At 42.6% G+C, this 16299-nt stretch overlaps 1 protein-coding gene across 2 annotated transcripts in view; it reads left to right on the forward strand.

Annotated features, from left to right (window-relative positions):
• Positions 1–602: 602 nt before the first annotated feature.
• The window catches only part of LOC308655642 (uncharacterized protein), a 43445-nt gene continuing 27748 nt past the window's right edge, over positions 603–16299 (forward strand). The window contains exons 1-5 of one of the 2 annotated variants that reach the window (XM_081305718.1): positions 603–884; positions 6402–6454; positions 10907–11033; positions 11306–11366; positions 11942–14677. In XM_081305718.1, coding sequence (XP_081161844.1) covers positions 848–884; positions 6402–6454; positions 10907–11033; positions 11306–11366; positions 11942–13601 — 1938 coding nt within the window. In that variant the 5' untranslated portion in view covers positions 603–847 and the 3' untranslated portion in view covers positions 13602–14677. The remainder of the gene's footprint in view (positions 885–6401; positions 6455–10906; positions 11034–11305; positions 11367–11941; positions 14678–16299) is intronic. The other variant, XR_014023484.1, reaches the window with a different exon arrangement.

Here is a 16299-nt window from a genome sequence, read left to right on the forward strand (position 1 = left end):
CACTGCATCCCTTGCATAGAAAAACAATGATATTTTATGTATATTACATTAAAGAACTCACAACCAATTTCACCTGTAATCGACTCTCTTGTTTTTAGGCTTTTTTTTTCCCTAGACAATCACTCTACCACTGAGGTATGCCTGAGCTACTTTACCTGTTTCTTTATCGTTTTTTAGGTGGCTTTCCGAAAATTTAAAAATACATGACACATTTTATTTCAATTAAACAGGGCCTTCCTTTCCATAGCTGGGCCTGAGCCGTCTAAAAGAACATAGGTGAGGAAGGTCATGCAATTTGAAATCGTAATAAAATTCTCAAGTTACTCCCAATCGTGAACAGCACAGTTATTTGTACATAGCGCTGACATTCGTTAGTCCTCTTCAGTTGTTGCCTTCCTCACCAGGACGAATACAAACGTTTCCCGCCAGGCTCAGGTACCCTCTGGCCAAGGAAGCCCTGCCTGAAAAGGGCTGGGCCAAGAGCCTGTCACTCTGGCCTGTTTCCGCCACCGACTGGTTAGAATAGCTGTCACTCAAGCCTGTGAGGCGGACAATTAGGCGCTGGGGAGGAACTGTCCAATCAGGTACGCAGACGGAGGGGAAGGGCGGGCTCTCGCAAACTCGCTCCTTCCTCCATTGCGCTTTTGCCACTTCGCTGGATCCCCAGGGACTCTGCGTATCCTGGGGCCCCGCCGAACTCGGATACCGGACGTCCCTAGGAAGGACGGCGGGTCACTGGAGCCCCCCCAAAACGATGAATGTGCGGCTAGTACTGGCCGGACCCGGTGAGCACCTGCCTTGGCCACGCGAGTCCCTGTGAGCTGCGGAACGTGGGGCGGAGTCCCCAATGCGGGTGGCCTGGACCCTGTCCCTTATCCCGCGGGGTGAGGAATGCTTGATGGCGGGTCCACGAAGTCGGCTGCATAGTGTGTTACGAGTCCCTGCTGGCGGTTGACCCTGGACCTTATCCCCCTGATCCCGCGGGGTGGGCTGGGTGACAGGTCCCCGAGTTCAGCTGCAGAGGGTGACCGAGTCTTCTCTGGCTAGTCGTCCTGGGTGTCTGTTTCAGGGCTGGACTGGGCAGCAGGTCCCTGTCCTCCTCCGCTCCCTGTTGGCGACCTCTCTGGGTCATTATCTAGGCAGCTCATGCAGCCTGACGCTCCCAGAATGTGCGGTGAGCAGGGGAGGGTAACAGGGAATCCGGACTCAGGTGTGTTCTGTCAGTGACAGTTGGCCCTTGGGGTCCCCGTCTGTCCCTGTTTTCTCCACAGAATTAACCTGTGCACCCTACAGCACATACTCCTAAATGTGCAGGAAGCTGGGTGTGAAATCCATTTCCCATTGAGACTTTGCTGCTCCTAGGGCTGGCAGCAGACCCCTACAGACCCCAGCTCTATTTTGTATTTTATTTAGATGCAGGATCTCATTGAGTTACTTAGTGCCTTGCGGTTGCTGAGGCTGGCTTTGAACTTAGGATCCTCCTACCTCCACCTCCCGAGGCACTGGAATTGCATGCATGGGCCACCACACCTGACCAGATGGTGTTTTAATTTTGATACTTTCATCTATTCATTAATAGCACTTCTAAAAAAACGTTTTATTTTATTTTATTATTATTTTTTTTAACGTGGGCAAAGTTTTCTCAGGAGTGGAAAGCAGAGGAATTACCTAGAAAGTCCTCATAAAGTCCTGATGCATCTCTTCATCATGCCCAGGAACAGACACCTGTGCAGAGTCTTTGGGCAGAGGTATTTTTTCAATACCACACAGGGTCCTGTGTCCTCAGTCGATCTGTCCTTTCCTGGGGCTGCAGCAGGGTGCCCAGGTGTGCTGTGCCCTGAAGGGTGCAGGTAATTTCAAGCTCTGCATCAGCTCCTCCTAGAGGACAGCCTGAGGTATAGGAAGCAGCCTCTCAGGGGAGCAGCTGGAGATACTCAGGTCAGGCAGTGAGATGCTGGTGTTGAGGGAACATGACACACATGGTTCCTGCCCTCTGGATGCATTCAGAGCTTTGAAAGAAGAACAGTTATCCTAAAGAGCAGGGGAAACTAACCCTAGCAAGGTGGAGCAAAACCCTACAAAGCTCCTCAGCAGCAGGAGGCGGGTGGGAGGTTGTGCCTGGTGACAGATGGCCTGACCTGAAGCTGGAGTCTGACAGGTCAGTGTCCAGTGGTGCTGCAGCTGCCTGGATTTGTTGTCTTGGAAAGACTGGCTCAGGTATTTTAGTGTCAGTTTTTTTATTAATTGTATAATGTAGTTTATTAGTAGAGCTGACTAGAAAATATTCCTAAAGAGTAAGATAGAGATATAATTTAGTGGTGAAAGAAGGCTAGAAACAGAAAAGAAATACTTGGTCTTATATTTCCTTAGTTAAAAATTCTTATGTACTGGTTTTGTTCCCCAGAGTGAGTTTACTGAGTCTCTCAGATGCCTTTTTTTGCGGGGTGGGGGGTGTTGCTAATTTAAAATATAATTCCAGGGCTTTGCTTTGGGAATGCTACCTGGGAATAGAAAAAGGGAAAACCTATGTTTCAGTGTGGCTGCAGATATGAATGTATTCGTGTGGTAGAGAACTTGGTTTCTTCTTCTTTTTTTAATATTTGTTTTTTAGTTGTAGTTGGACACAATACCTTTATTGCATTTATTTATATGTGGTGCTGAGGATTGAACCCAGGGCCTTGCACATGCTAGGCGAATGCTCTATCACTGAGCCACAACCCCAGCCCTCTTCTTCTTCTTCTTTTTGGGTGTGTGTGTGTGTGTGTGTGTGTATGTGTGTGTGCGCTGGGGATTGAATCCATGGGTTTGAGCATTCAAGGCAGGCACTCTACCAAATGAGATAGATCCCCAGTCCAGAAGTGTGTTTCTTTATTACATAAATTCAACCTCACTAACTTAGTGAGGGCTTTGCTAACTTGCTGAGGCTGGTTTTGAACTGGTGTTTGTTCTGTATCGTCCTCTGAAGTCACTGGGATTGTAGGCCTGCACTACTGCACCTGTCTAGTTAAAAATTCTTATGTACCTTTTTCTCCTTTCAGATGTGTTCTTTTTGGGGGAGCAGGGGTGGGAGAGGGGTTTAAAATAGAATTCTATAACTTGGCTTTGGAAATGCTACCTGGGAAAAGAAATAGGAAAGATCTTGTTCCTTTGTGGTTGCAGAAAGTGAGTACGTTTCCCCAATACATGTGGCAGACTAATTGGTTCATTATAAAGATTCACCGAATCATGAGCTCTTATATTTTGGAGAGGAGGGCACAGGGACAGGGGAGAGTCAGATCCCAGGTCAGAGAATGTTTCACCAGAAGTCATCCTGTTCTCAGGAAGAAGAGTATATATTGGCTCTTGCTGTCAGTGGGTTGGAGTGCAGGGTTCTGGTTCAAGGAGAGAAATTTGAGTCAGTTTTGCTTAACAGGTATTTTTCTGATCCCTGAAAACAAAATTGGTTCCCTCATCACTTATGAGGGGAAAAAAAGAGGGGAGGGATTTTCAGGATCAGTGTGTATCTGCCATGGGTAACAAAAGGGAACATCTTTTGAGTCATAGTGGGAAGGGGTTTCTGTGCAGGAACTGCTCTAGCAGAATGCAGAGTTGGGGTTATTGAATCATAGATTTATTTTGCAGAATTCTCTTTGGCACTTTCTTTTTCTTACATATCTTTTTATTTTGGCCAATCCTAAGTTGAGTCCTTTAAACTGAACCTAAGTGATGTGCTTTGCTAAAATCAAATCAGTGAAGTTGAGGAGGGGTGATGGGAGTCCCAGTTTGTAGTTCTTGGCTCTCAGCAGTGTGGCTGGCCCTCCTGCCCTGCAGCTGGCATCTACAGTGGGGCAGTATTGTGGAGCTGACCCTGAACTAGGGTTTGTGTTGACTGGTGGTGTCAGAATTGAACTTTTGAGTGACTTGTGATTTTGGAGAACAGATTGGTGTTCATCAAACTCACATTGTAGGTGTCAGAAGTGGTTTCAGGAAAGTGGTCTCACTGGCCAGGACCTTCATGTGCCTCCTGGTGGGTGCTTGGGTGCCAGTGACAACTGAGGTCCTGCAGGAGGGAACATTCCACTCTGGGGAGAGGAGAGCACAGTGACCTTCCAGAACCAAATGTCCCAGCTGCTCATGTTTTCCTCATTCCCTAGGAGAAGCCACATGAGCTGCATCCTCTGTGAGAGTGGTCCCCAAGCGGAGATTCCTGGTGAACTGTGGATAAGAGGGTGCTTTCCTGAGCTGGTTTCTGTTGCTTTCTTTATCAAGTCTTGCTGCTGTACAATTCTAGTTTGTCCCAAGAATGTAGCAAGTTCATTTTTCTTTCTTTCTTTTTTTCCTTTGGTAGTGGGGATTGAACTCGGGCACTCAACCAATGAGCCTCATCCCTGGCCCTTTTTGTGTAATTTTTTTTTTCTTTTTTAAATAGCCATTGTCTCACTGCATTTCTTATGCCTCCCTGTTGTGAGCCTGGCTTTGATCTCATGATCCTTCTGCCTCCGGATCACAAGCCAGTGGGATAACAGGCATATAACACCTCACCCGCCCAAGAATTTCATTCCTTCATTAATGGAAGATTTTTATATTATGGATTAACATGTATTTGGATACAGTAATTCGATGTAACAAAGAACAGAGTTTTTGAAATAATTTTTCAATGCTCAGTTTAGTAAGAAGCTATATACCCATATATTCCTGTCCAAATAGGGATGGGTTGGCTCTGGGCAGGCTGCCTTTCTCCCTGCTCTCTCCAACCTCTGCCTGGAGGTGAGTGCAGTGCTAATTCTGTCATTCCTTCTAGTTTAACCAGCTGTGAGGAAGCAGAATTTTTCTTAGTTCTGTCTTATTGAGTTTTTAGTACCTTAATGTTACCATTAGTGCTCTATCACTGGAGTTCTATAATGTACAATGTGTAGTTTCTCTGCCTTAGTTGGTTAGACTCCTGTGCTGTCTGAGTCTTTGGGTCTCCCAATTTCCTTCCCTGTTTCTGCTTCAGGAACCTCACTTGTTTCCAGTTTCATTTTTATGTTTTTGACAATTTCATTCTATTTTTAAATTTGGTCCCCAAGTGTGCACCCTTTATAATTTTGTACACACAGGGAAATTCTCAGGTTATTGATTATGGATAAACTGCACTGCAGTATGTGGAGCAGCTCTCTCACTGTTCATCCTTGTGTGTTTACCCTCTTACCTGTCTATCCTTTTATACTTTATGTGGCTGTGTATTGCTTTTCACTGAATACCATTAGCATGAGCAAATTTCTGTTTATATCCATGTTCTTTGAAATGGTTTTCAGTCATTTTCTCATTTTGAATTTATTTTTGAGGTTATATCTTTTACTTTTATTATTCTCTGCACTTGAATTTCTTTTTTTCTTGTAAACACTGCAGACATCTGCCCTGAGGTAGGGTAGCCTTCTTGCACCCTATTGCAGTTTGATGGAGGAAACCCCTTTTTAATAAATGTGAGTGTATCACTCTCTTCTTTTGAATTTATCTTATAAAGAAAACCTACTAGACAGGGGGCATGGTGCATTTCAAGAGATAAATCCTTAGGTGTCCCCTCCTGGACACAGGGAATGAGTCCCCTTGGGCCAAATTTGAGCAGTCAGAGTGGCTGCCAACATGGGAATGTGTTTATCCCACTGTGTGTGGGTGTTCATTCTGAACTGTGAGTGAGGCAGGCTCCTCACCTGAGCTGGTTCAAGTGTTTTCTTTTGCTTTCACTGAGTTTTTTCTTTCTTTTTTTTTTATTATTGTCATGTAATTAGTTTTTCATGCACTTAATACTTGTACTTCCTGATTGTCTCTATATTTTTCTGTCTGAAAATTAGTTGACAGAGTAAAAGTATGAGCAGGCCTTGCCCATGAAGCCCCGGCCTCTTCCCAAGTGATTTATGCCTGGCTCCCTCCTTCCCAGTCAGGCCTAACCAGGCGGCACACACCTTCTCTGAGGTCAGGGTAGGCTGCCTTGGAACCAAGGCTGTAATTCCTCACATATGCCTGGGACTCTGTGCTCAGAAGAGCTTCCTAGCCAACAGAGCCTCCTTTGGAAAGCCAGGCTCAGCTCTGCATGAGTGGAAATGTCCCCCTGGTGGAGCAGGTCCCCTTGCAGGGAGGAAGTCCTGCCTGGAAAGGGCTTTTGCCAATACCTTGCCTTCCTGGCCTACGAACTCAGGAGCGTGATGCATCTCCTGTCAGTCAGGGTCCCAGAGTGTGCATATTTGGGCTGGGGTGAGAGAGGGGTCTTGTGGAGCCCTGGCAGTTAGCAGTCAGCTGGTGGGAGGGGGTGGCCTTCCACAGCCTCAGAGGCCGGTATCTCTCACCCTGTGGAGCTCAGAATCCATCTTCAGGACTGTGTCTTCTTTGCTGTGTGAGGCCTAAGTGGCTCTGGCTCACATTTGTCTCCCTGTGACCTGCAGGTGCTATGAGGTCCACAGAAAGGATGTCAGGTCTCCCCAGAAGACGGAAAATGGTGAGTGTGCGGGGCAGGTCTGGTCAGGTGGGAGGTAGGCTTGTTACAAGTGATGAACCAGCTGTGGCTGGCCTCTGGCCTCCCATTGTCATCTCTATAGTCACCCAAGAGTATCTGAGTCAGATGCTGCTTCAGCTCAGCCCTTGATGGCCATGGTGTGGGCTGGTGCAGGTGGGTTCCCAGTGTGCTGCCTGGTCTGTAGCCACTTTGGCAGATCCCTCTCTGCCCAGCTGGACCCCAGCCCTAGGTTCTCAGTGTGAAGTGAAGGCAGCGGGGCTCAGGGGATCCTGCCTCAGGTGTGGGGCTCCTGGGTAGAAGATGCTGGTCTGAGGGATCTGTTTCTTCTTCTCAAGGAGTCACCCTCCTTTCCCCCTCCTATGCCCTACCAGGGCTTTTGGTACATTCTTAATATTCCTGTCCTTTTCTCATATTTACAGATCTCACTCCCCTTCCAAGTTCACAGCATTTTCATTTCTTTTTGTGAATTTCCCATATGATGAAAGGAGAGAACAGTCACCTGGAACTTCACTGTTAAGAGAACTTGTGTCTCTCTCTATCTCTCTCTTTTTTTTTTCCTTCCCCAGGAATTGATACCTTATCAAATTGTGGAGAGGTTTTCTTTGTACCCCTCACAGGGTCCCATGTTTTCAGCCACTGTATTGTCCTGCCTGGGGCTGCCTCAAGTCCTTTAGGCGCCCTGTGTCCTACAGGAAGCAGGCAATTTTAGGCCCTGGGTCAGCTCCTTCTAGAGGACATTATGAGGTGTGTCATTCAGCTTGTGAGGGGAGCAGCTGGAGGCCCTTGGGCTGAGGAATGTCCTGGAATAGGCCTCATCTAGACAGCTGCCTCCTAGGGACACTGTATCCCCCAAGCCCTGTTCCCATTCCTTGGAGACAGGTGGACAGTGAGCCTGTGGATGCTGGTGCTGAGGGTCCAGGTCAGCAGTGATTCCTGCCCTTGCATTTTCTCACAGTTGTGAAGGAGAAAACTCTCCCAGAGCATAAGGATCATCCACCCCATGCAGTGTTGTGCAAACCTGAAAAGCCTCCTAGACTGGAGTCATGGTCCAGGTCTCCTGGGAGGGTGATCATGGAGTGTTTCTTTGAACAGGACCAGGTGGGATGATGTCTGGCTGGCAGGGACCTTACCAGCCCCTTGATCCTTACACATCTGCTCCCTTATCTCCAGCCCTTTCTGTGTTTATCACTTTAAAATGATCTGCTCACTTATTGCAGACCGAGGTTTCCTTAAATGTGAAATATATTTATTCAGAGGTGAGCAAGGTAAAAAAAAAGTTTTTTTTTTGTTTTTTGTTTTTAATCTTTTCCATTTGATCATTGTTTTTATTGGAAATGTTTTAGGGCTTTAAGAAAAAAAATAGGCTATGTTTTTTGTTTGATTATTTCTTTTGTGGTACTGAGTATAAAACCCAGGGCAGTGCTTCCCAGATTTTCTCAAATTGCACCCCCCTTTTTTTTTTCTTTCCACTTGTATTACTATATTGGTTATACATAATATTAGAGTTTGTTTTATTTATGTATCTTTTTGCTGTCAGGAATTGAACTCAGTGGCACTTTACCGCTAAGCCACATCCCCAGCTCTTTTTATTTATTTATTTTTATTTTTAGACTGTCTCTAACTTGTTTAGGGCCTTGCTACATTGCTGAAGCTGGCCTCCCCTGCCTCTGGCTCATGGGTTGCTAGTATTACAGGTGTGTACCTCCTTGCCTGGCTAATGTTGGGTTTTTATTTTTTATATAGTATGCAAGCATAGGGTGTAAGTTCCTCTACTTCAGTCCCCAGTAACTCCCTTTTCTCTCTCCTACTCTCTTTCTGTTTCCTTACTGCTACTCTACTAGACTTCCTACTGTTTATCTATAGTTTTCTTTTTTAATTAATGCTTTATAGATAAACATAATGGTGAAATTCATTATGATATGTCATCTATGCACATAGCATAATTTGTCCAACTTCATTCCAGTGTTCTCTCTTTTCTTTTCCTTCCTCCCTAATTCTCAATCTCCGTCCTCTTCTGTACTGATCTCTGTTCTGTTTTCACGGGATCCTGCCTACCCCACTTTTTGTCCTGATTTTCCTCTAGCTTTCACATATGGGAAAGAAAACATTCAGCATCTGAGGTCTGGCTCTCATTTATTTCACTTAGCATGTTGTCTTCCAGTTCTACCCATTTTCATCCTGATGACATACTTTCATTCTTTATGACTGAGCAAAATTCCACTGTGTATGTGTACCTCATTTTCTTTATTCTTTTTTCTCTTGGTGACGTCCTGGTCTGGCCTTGGATACGGGGACCGGTGGTGTGACTTTATCACTGTAGCATGTTGATGTTGCACAGGGCGCTCAGGCTGCTCCCTGCAGAGTGGTGCTGAGTCCCAGAGTTTGCAGTAAGGGCTGAGGTGCATCATGAAGTTATGTGAAATTTGAGGCTATTCCAGGGTCACCTTTGTTCTGCTTCTTTTTCTGTGTTTCTGTGTGGAGCAGCTCCACTGCTATTTGGCTGACCTTCTGCTCCCTGGAGGTGCTGTCATTTCTCATCTATGATGTGTTACAGGTACCATTAGTGCCACCTTTGGTGACTGTTGACTTGAAGCAGGTTTTGTACTAATTTCATTGCTAGTCAAAATGCTCTTTTTCAAAGTCCTGTGGTATTTGGGGTCCCTTGTAATGTTGAATGATGTTTTGCATTTCTATAAAGGAATCATCACCCAGGATTCTGATGGGTTTAAATATAATTGGTAGATTCTTTGGGAGTATTACCACCTTAATAATGTTAAACCTTTGTTCCATGAGCATGAAATAGTTTCTCATTTATTTGGATTTTGAGCTTCTTCCAAGAAGTGTTACAGTTTAGAAAATAAGTTTTATAGTTTCTATTGTGTATGTATGTAGCATATATTATTATTATAATATTTATTCTTCTATATTTATTCTTGGAGTGTCATTATAAATGAATTTTTAAGAATTGCATTTCAGAATTTTATAAGGGCAAAGCTGATTTTTGAATATTAATTGATTTTTATTGAGTTTTGTTTACTAATATTTTCACCCCTGACCTTGGGAACACATCTTCCTCTTGGGTGCTTCCAGGCTTTGAAAATCATGAGTGCTGGTACTCTGAACTTTGCAGGGCAGGATTTTGTGTGGACCTATGTTGTGAACTCATTTGGGTTTCCTCAACTTTGCGAAATGGCTTGAGGTCCAGGAGCCACTGCTCTGACACATGAGATAGGGTTGATCACTTCAGCCTGTGACAGTTGAGTGGCTGTGGGCCTGTGAGGAGGTTTGTGTGAGGCCTCTGTGTGCTAAAATCCTGGGACTTCTCAGGTATTGATCTCCCCGCATGTCGCAGGCTTTCTGGTAGGTTCAGCAGTGAAGAAACCCTGTCAGATGTCCTTGTCCACTTGTAGTAGAGACTGTAGAGAGCAGGAAGCCAGAAATACAAGGCAAATGTGTTACCTGTTCCTACCTCTATCTTTGTGGTGGAGTTCTTGATTTTGCCTCAGTGTCTGGTGCTGTGAGAGTCTGCCCTGAGGTCTGGAATGGTGTGATTTTGTTCCTGGCTTCCCTGGGAGCCCCCCTCTTGGTGTGATTTCTAGAAATGGTGAGAGCATGGAGACCTGGTTTTGTTCTTCAGTATAGCCTCACTTTTTGTAGATCCCCATGGCTTTTTAGGGTGTTTTATTCATTTCCATGTATGTGCGTGTTAATGTCACAAAATTGGGTTTGCTTTTTGTCAGCTGCTGCTTCTTCATTCTTTCTAGGTATCAACACTTCTCCAGATGCATGACACGCAGATGTTTTCTACAATTCTTGTTTTTTTTTTTTTTCTTTTGAGGTGTTGGGATTCATTGATCCTGGAAGTTCTATTGTATGAGTGGGACAAAAATAACATGATTTCTGAAGTAAACATTATCATTCAGCACATCCTGTGTTGCTTACCTACACTGTCAAGCACTGTGACTCAGTTTAAATGCATAGTTTGGTGAGATCCTATCCAAATCTGTACCACCTTCTACCAGCTAAACTACAACTTTGTCAATAGGTATTTCTCAGGATAGGTGTTGACAGAAAGACTAATATTAGCTCTCCTCTGCACATGAGGTCGTAGGGCTTCGTCATTCCATGTATTAGTCATTCACCCTGAGAAGATCTCAGGGGTGACCTGAGAGCATACCTTACTTTCTTGATTAAAGTTGAGAAGGGTATTTTTTTTTTTCTCTGCTGATGCTTTCCTGATAGTTCATTATTATATTGGAATCCCCTTTTGGGGAAGTGAGTGCAGACAGAGTACAAGTTTAACAACCAAATCAGACACTGAATATTTGGAGATCACAGAATCATGTAGAGTCATCTATTCTCACATGTAGAGAATAGAACTCTCATGCTGTCAATCTCTCCTGGTATACCCTATACTTTTGTGGGACATTTTAGACCTCAGTGGCCTTTGAGGATGTGGCTATGAACTTCACCCAGGAAGAGTGGGCTTTGCTGGAACCTTCCCAGAAGAATCTCTACAGAGATGTGATGCGGGAAGTCCTTAGAAACCTGGCTTCTATAGGTAAGGATGACGTTTCATTACATAATCAAAGACAGAGCACCTGGAAGTTTTTTTTTCCCCCTCATGAATTTGGAGTGTGAGAAAGGGAGTACTTTAAGGAATAATTTGGGCCTAATGTCATTGCACTCTGCAACATAAATACCATAATCCTGTCTCCTCCCCGCCTTTACCATCTTTTTAATGGGTGCAGTATAGTTGTCCAAATTGTAAATCCCATAATGCATTCTGAAATCATGATGATGCATAATGACTTTTCTGGGACTACATTTCAGGAGACACATGGGAGGACCAGAACATGGAATATCAGAACACAAATACCAAGAGAGATGTAAGGTAATTTGTACTCATATGAGGAAACCAAGTGCCTTGAGGGAATTCTAGCACATCCTATAGTTCCACGAATAAACAACAGAAACAAGCATGAGATGAATTATACTTATTCTTTTTTCACCAAATATGGACTTTAACGTAAGATAGTTGTTTACTGTTTTCAAAAACTATTGAATTTTTGACAGTGTTAACAAGCTTCATTTATGATAGCACTGCTTTAGTAGTAGCTGTGGAGAAGCAGTTTACAAAGTAATTGTTACATTGATTTTCAAAGAGCATACAGTATAGATATGACAAAAAACCAGTACTTTCCATGATATTGGTAATAGTATAAGTCCAAAGCCTATTAATAAATGTAAAAGTATTAATGATCCAACCATAAATCGTACTTGTAATTATTATTATTATGTTTTTACAGAAGTCATATGGTAGGCTCTGGAAAAATTTGAAAAGGTACTCAGTGTGGAAAAACCTCAGGGAGATTCCACACCTTAGTCTTAAAAAAACATTCCTGCTAGTCAGTTCATGTGAAAACAATATTTGTGGACAGGTTTTCACATGTCACATTTCCTTAATAGGCCCATCATATCTCACTCTGCAAACAAACCATATGAGAAGGAGGAGTGTGGCGGAAAGCTATATGAATGTAAAGAGAAGAGAAAATCCTCCATTTCTCTCACAAGTGTTCAATGCCAGGTGTCAGAGCACACTGTAAATGGACCTAGTGGAGGTCTGACATGTGGAAGAGAGTTCAGTTGTTCCAGGTGTTTTCAAAAATATCAACCATCTCATACTGGAGAGCAGCCACCTGGATGTAAGCAATGTGGAGGCGCCATTACTATTTCAAATAAACTTCAAAGGCATGAGCAAACTCCTCCTGGAGAGACGACTTACAGATGTAAACAGTGTGGGAAAGCCTTCACTCATTCATATTCTCTTCAAAAACATAAACGAACTCATACAAGTAAGAAGCGCCATGAATGTAAAGAATGTGGTAAAGCCTTCATTAAATTTTCCTACCTTCGAATACATAAACGAACTCATACTGGAGAGAAGCCCTATGAATGTAAACAGTGTGGTAAAGCCTTTCCTTCATCCAGTAAACTTCGTAAGCATGAAAGAATTCACACTGGGGAAAAGTGCTATGAATGTAAAGAATGTGGTAAAGTCTGCACATGTTACTCTGAACTTCAAATACATGAACGAACTCACACAGGAGAAAAGCCGTATGAATGTAAGCAGTGTGGCAAGGCTTATGCTCGGATTTCTCACCTTCACTCACATGAAAAAACACATACTGGAGAGAAGCCCTATGAATGTAAACAGTGTGGGAAAGCCTTCGCTACATCTGGTAACCTTCAAATACATGGAAGAACTCATACTGGAGAGAAGCCTTATGAATGTAAACAATGTGGGAAAGCCTTTATTTCTTCCACTGGCCTTCAAATACATGAACGAATTCATACAGGAGAGAAGCCCTATGAATGTAAGCAGTGTGGCAAAGCCTTCATTCGATCCTCTGCCCTTCGCTCACATGAAAGAACTCATACTGGAGAGAAGCCCCATGAATGTCAGCAATGTGGTAAAGCCTTCACTCGGTTATCTTATCTTCATGCACATGAACGAACTCATACTGGAGAAAAGCCCTATGAATGTAAGCAGTGTGGCAAAACCTTCACTCATTTCTCTACCTTTTACTCACATGAAAGAGCTCATAATGGAGAGAAGCCCTATGAATGTGAGCAGTGTGGCAAACTCTTCATTCATTCCTCTAGCCTTCATTCACATGAACGAACTCATACGAAGCCCTATGAATGTCAACAATGTGGTAAAGCCTTCACTCGGTTATCTTACCTTCACTCACATGAACGAATTCATACTGGAGAGAAGCCCTATGAATGTAAGCAATGTGGCAAAGCCTTCAGACATTCCTCTAGCTTTCGCTTACATGAAAGAGCTCATAATGGAGAGAAGGCTTATGAATGTAAGCGGTGTGGCAAAGGCTTCATTTATTCCTCTAGCCTTCGCTCACATGAAAGAATTCATAATGGAGAGAAGCCCTATGAATGTAAGCAGTGTGGCAAAGCCTTCAATTATTCCTCTAGCCTTCGCTCACATGAACGAATTCATACTGGAGAGAGGCCCTATGAATGTCAACAGTGTGGTAAAGCCTTTACTCGGTCATCTTACCTTCACTCACATGAACGAACTCATGCTGGAGAGAAGCCCTATGAATGAAACAATGTGGTAAAGTCTTCACTTGTTCCTCTGAACTTCAGGTTCATGAAGAAACTCATATTGCAGAGAAGCCATATGAATGTAAACAGTGTGGCAAAGCCCTCACTCAGGCCTCTAGCCTTCACTCACATGAACGAACTCATACTGGAGAGAAGCCCTATGAATGTCAACAATGTGGCAAAGCCTTCACTCATTCTTCTACTCTTTGCTCACATGAACAAACTCATAATGGAGAGAAGCCCTGTAAATGCAAAGAATGTGGAAAAGCCTTCACTGTATTAGCTTACCTTCGAAAACATAAAACAGATTCATACTAGGGAGAAGCCCTATGAATGTAAGCAGTGTGGCAAAGCCTTCAATCAGTCCTCTAGTCTTCACTCACATGAAAGAACTCATACTGGGGAGAAGCCCTATGAATGCAAAGAATGTGGAAAAGCCTTCACTCCCTTCTCTTACCTTCAAACACATAATCAAACTAATACTGAATAGAACCTTGTGGATATACAAAATGTTTTAAAGCCTTCACTAGTTTGTTTAACCTTTGAATACACACATAAATTCATACTGGAGAGATGCCCTATGGATGCAAAGAATGTGGGAAACCTTCACTGTATTCTCTTTCTTGCAAATACATAAAGGAATTCATACTGGAAAGAAGCCCTATAAGTGTAAGCAGTGTGGCAAAACCTTCACACAGTCCTCTAGCCTTTACTCACATGAACAAACCCATATGGGAGGGAAGCCCTATGACTAAGCAGTGAGTCAAAGCCATCACTCGGTCCATTCTATTTCACACACATGAAGAAATTCATGGTAGAGAGAAGCCCTATAAATGTAAACAATGTTGAAAAGTCTTCACTACTTTGTCTAGCCTTAAAAGGCTTAATCAGAATCACTCTGGAGAAAATTATTAGTGTGAACACTGTGGGAAAGCTTTTCCTTGATTACTTTTGCTCACATGAACAAAATCATACAGGAAAGAAGCCTTATGAATGTAAACAATGTGGAAAGCCTTTGCTTCAACTGGTGAACTTCACTCCCAAGAAAATACTCATACTGGAAAGAATGTTACCTGGGTATGTAAACATTGAGGTAAAACCGTTAGTCCTTCCACTTGTCTTCATGTGCATGAACAGGCTCATGCTGGAGAGCAGCTCTATGAATGTAAACAAGGTGTTAAACCTTGATGGTGGGGTTGTAGCTCAGTGGTAGAGCCTTTGCTTAGCATGTGTGAGGCACTGGGTTTGATTCTCAGCACCACATATAGATAAATAAATAAAAGAAGGGTTCATCAATATCCAAAAAATTGAAAAAAAAAATCATTTTTTTTTCTTTTTCTCTTTTCCTACAAATGCATGAACAATCTCAGTGGAGAAAGGCCCTGTGCGATTAAATGGTCTGGTAAAGCCTTCAGTAGTTTGGCTTACCTTCAAATACTTTAAAAATGTAAATAGTCTGGTGAAGATTTGACTAGTTATGCTTATCTTCATATACATGAAGGAACTTATACTGGAGAGAGGCCTCCTGAAAGTAAATAATGTGGTACAACCTTTGCTTATTCCAATTCAATTTGAAAACTCATACCAAAAAAAAGACTGTATGAAAACAATGTGAAAAAGCTTTCAGGACTTCCATTCTCCTTCAATTGCATAGCACACTCATATCACAGAGAAAAAAAACTGATTGTGTATTGTGTAATTTTTTTTTCTTTTTAGTTGTAGTTGGACCGAATATCTTTATTTTACTTATTTATTTTTATGTGGTGCTGAGGATCTAACCTAGTTTCTCACCCGTGGTAGGCAAACGCTCTACCCCTGAGCCACAATCCCTAACCTCTCTTATTATTAGCTTCAAATCAAAAACAAATTCATACCGGATAGAAGCCTTATGAATGTCAACAATGTGCAAAAGCTTTCAATTGATCTTCCTACCTTCAAATACAAGAACAAACATACTGGTGAGAAGTTCTTTGTGCATAAACAATGTAGTAAGTCATTTGTTGCAGTGACATTTAAAAACATAAAATAACTTCTACTGAAACAAAGCTGTATTAATATAAACAATCAGAACAAAGCTATATTAATGTAAACACTTTCCTTTGGTGCAGTTCCCCTAATAAGCATTAAAAAAATGATAACTAGAAGTGCTATTTCAAGGACTGGGGCTATAGCTCAGTGGTAAAGCACTTGCCTTGCATGTGTGAGGCACTGGGTTCAATCCTCAGCACCACATAAAAAGATAAAAAGATACTATGTTTTCATCTACAACTCAATAAATAGAAAAGAAAAAGAAATGCTATTTCAATGCAAAAGTTCTGGGAAATAATTCAGTTTTCCTGTTCATTTTCAAATATGAAAGGATTCACACTACAAAAACTCTGAACATTAAAGAAGTGATAAATCATTTTTCCCTGTTGCTTTCAAAGCCATTTCACTCACAGTGGAAGAGAAACCCTCTAAATGTGTGATATTTACTTCTTATACATGAAAGGTAATGGAAAAAAGTAATGTGTGAAAGAGTCTAATTTTTACAGTTCCTTTGAAGAACAGAAAAAAAAAAATGTACAGGTTGAGAAACTCTGAACCGGAAATCTGATAGAGCCTTTACAAGTTTCAGTTTGATTTATGTGTCACATTTCCATTGTACTGACAGAAATATTGGAAAATTCGACCTATGGGAGGGAAGATTTATTTTGGCT

The sequence above is a fragment of the Spermophilus citellus genome, assembly GCF_964194105.1.
Source record: "Spermophilus citellus genome assembly, chromosome: 1".
Lineage (NCBI taxonomy): Eukaryota > Metazoa > Chordata > Mammalia > Rodentia > Sciuridae > Spermophilus > Spermophilus citellus.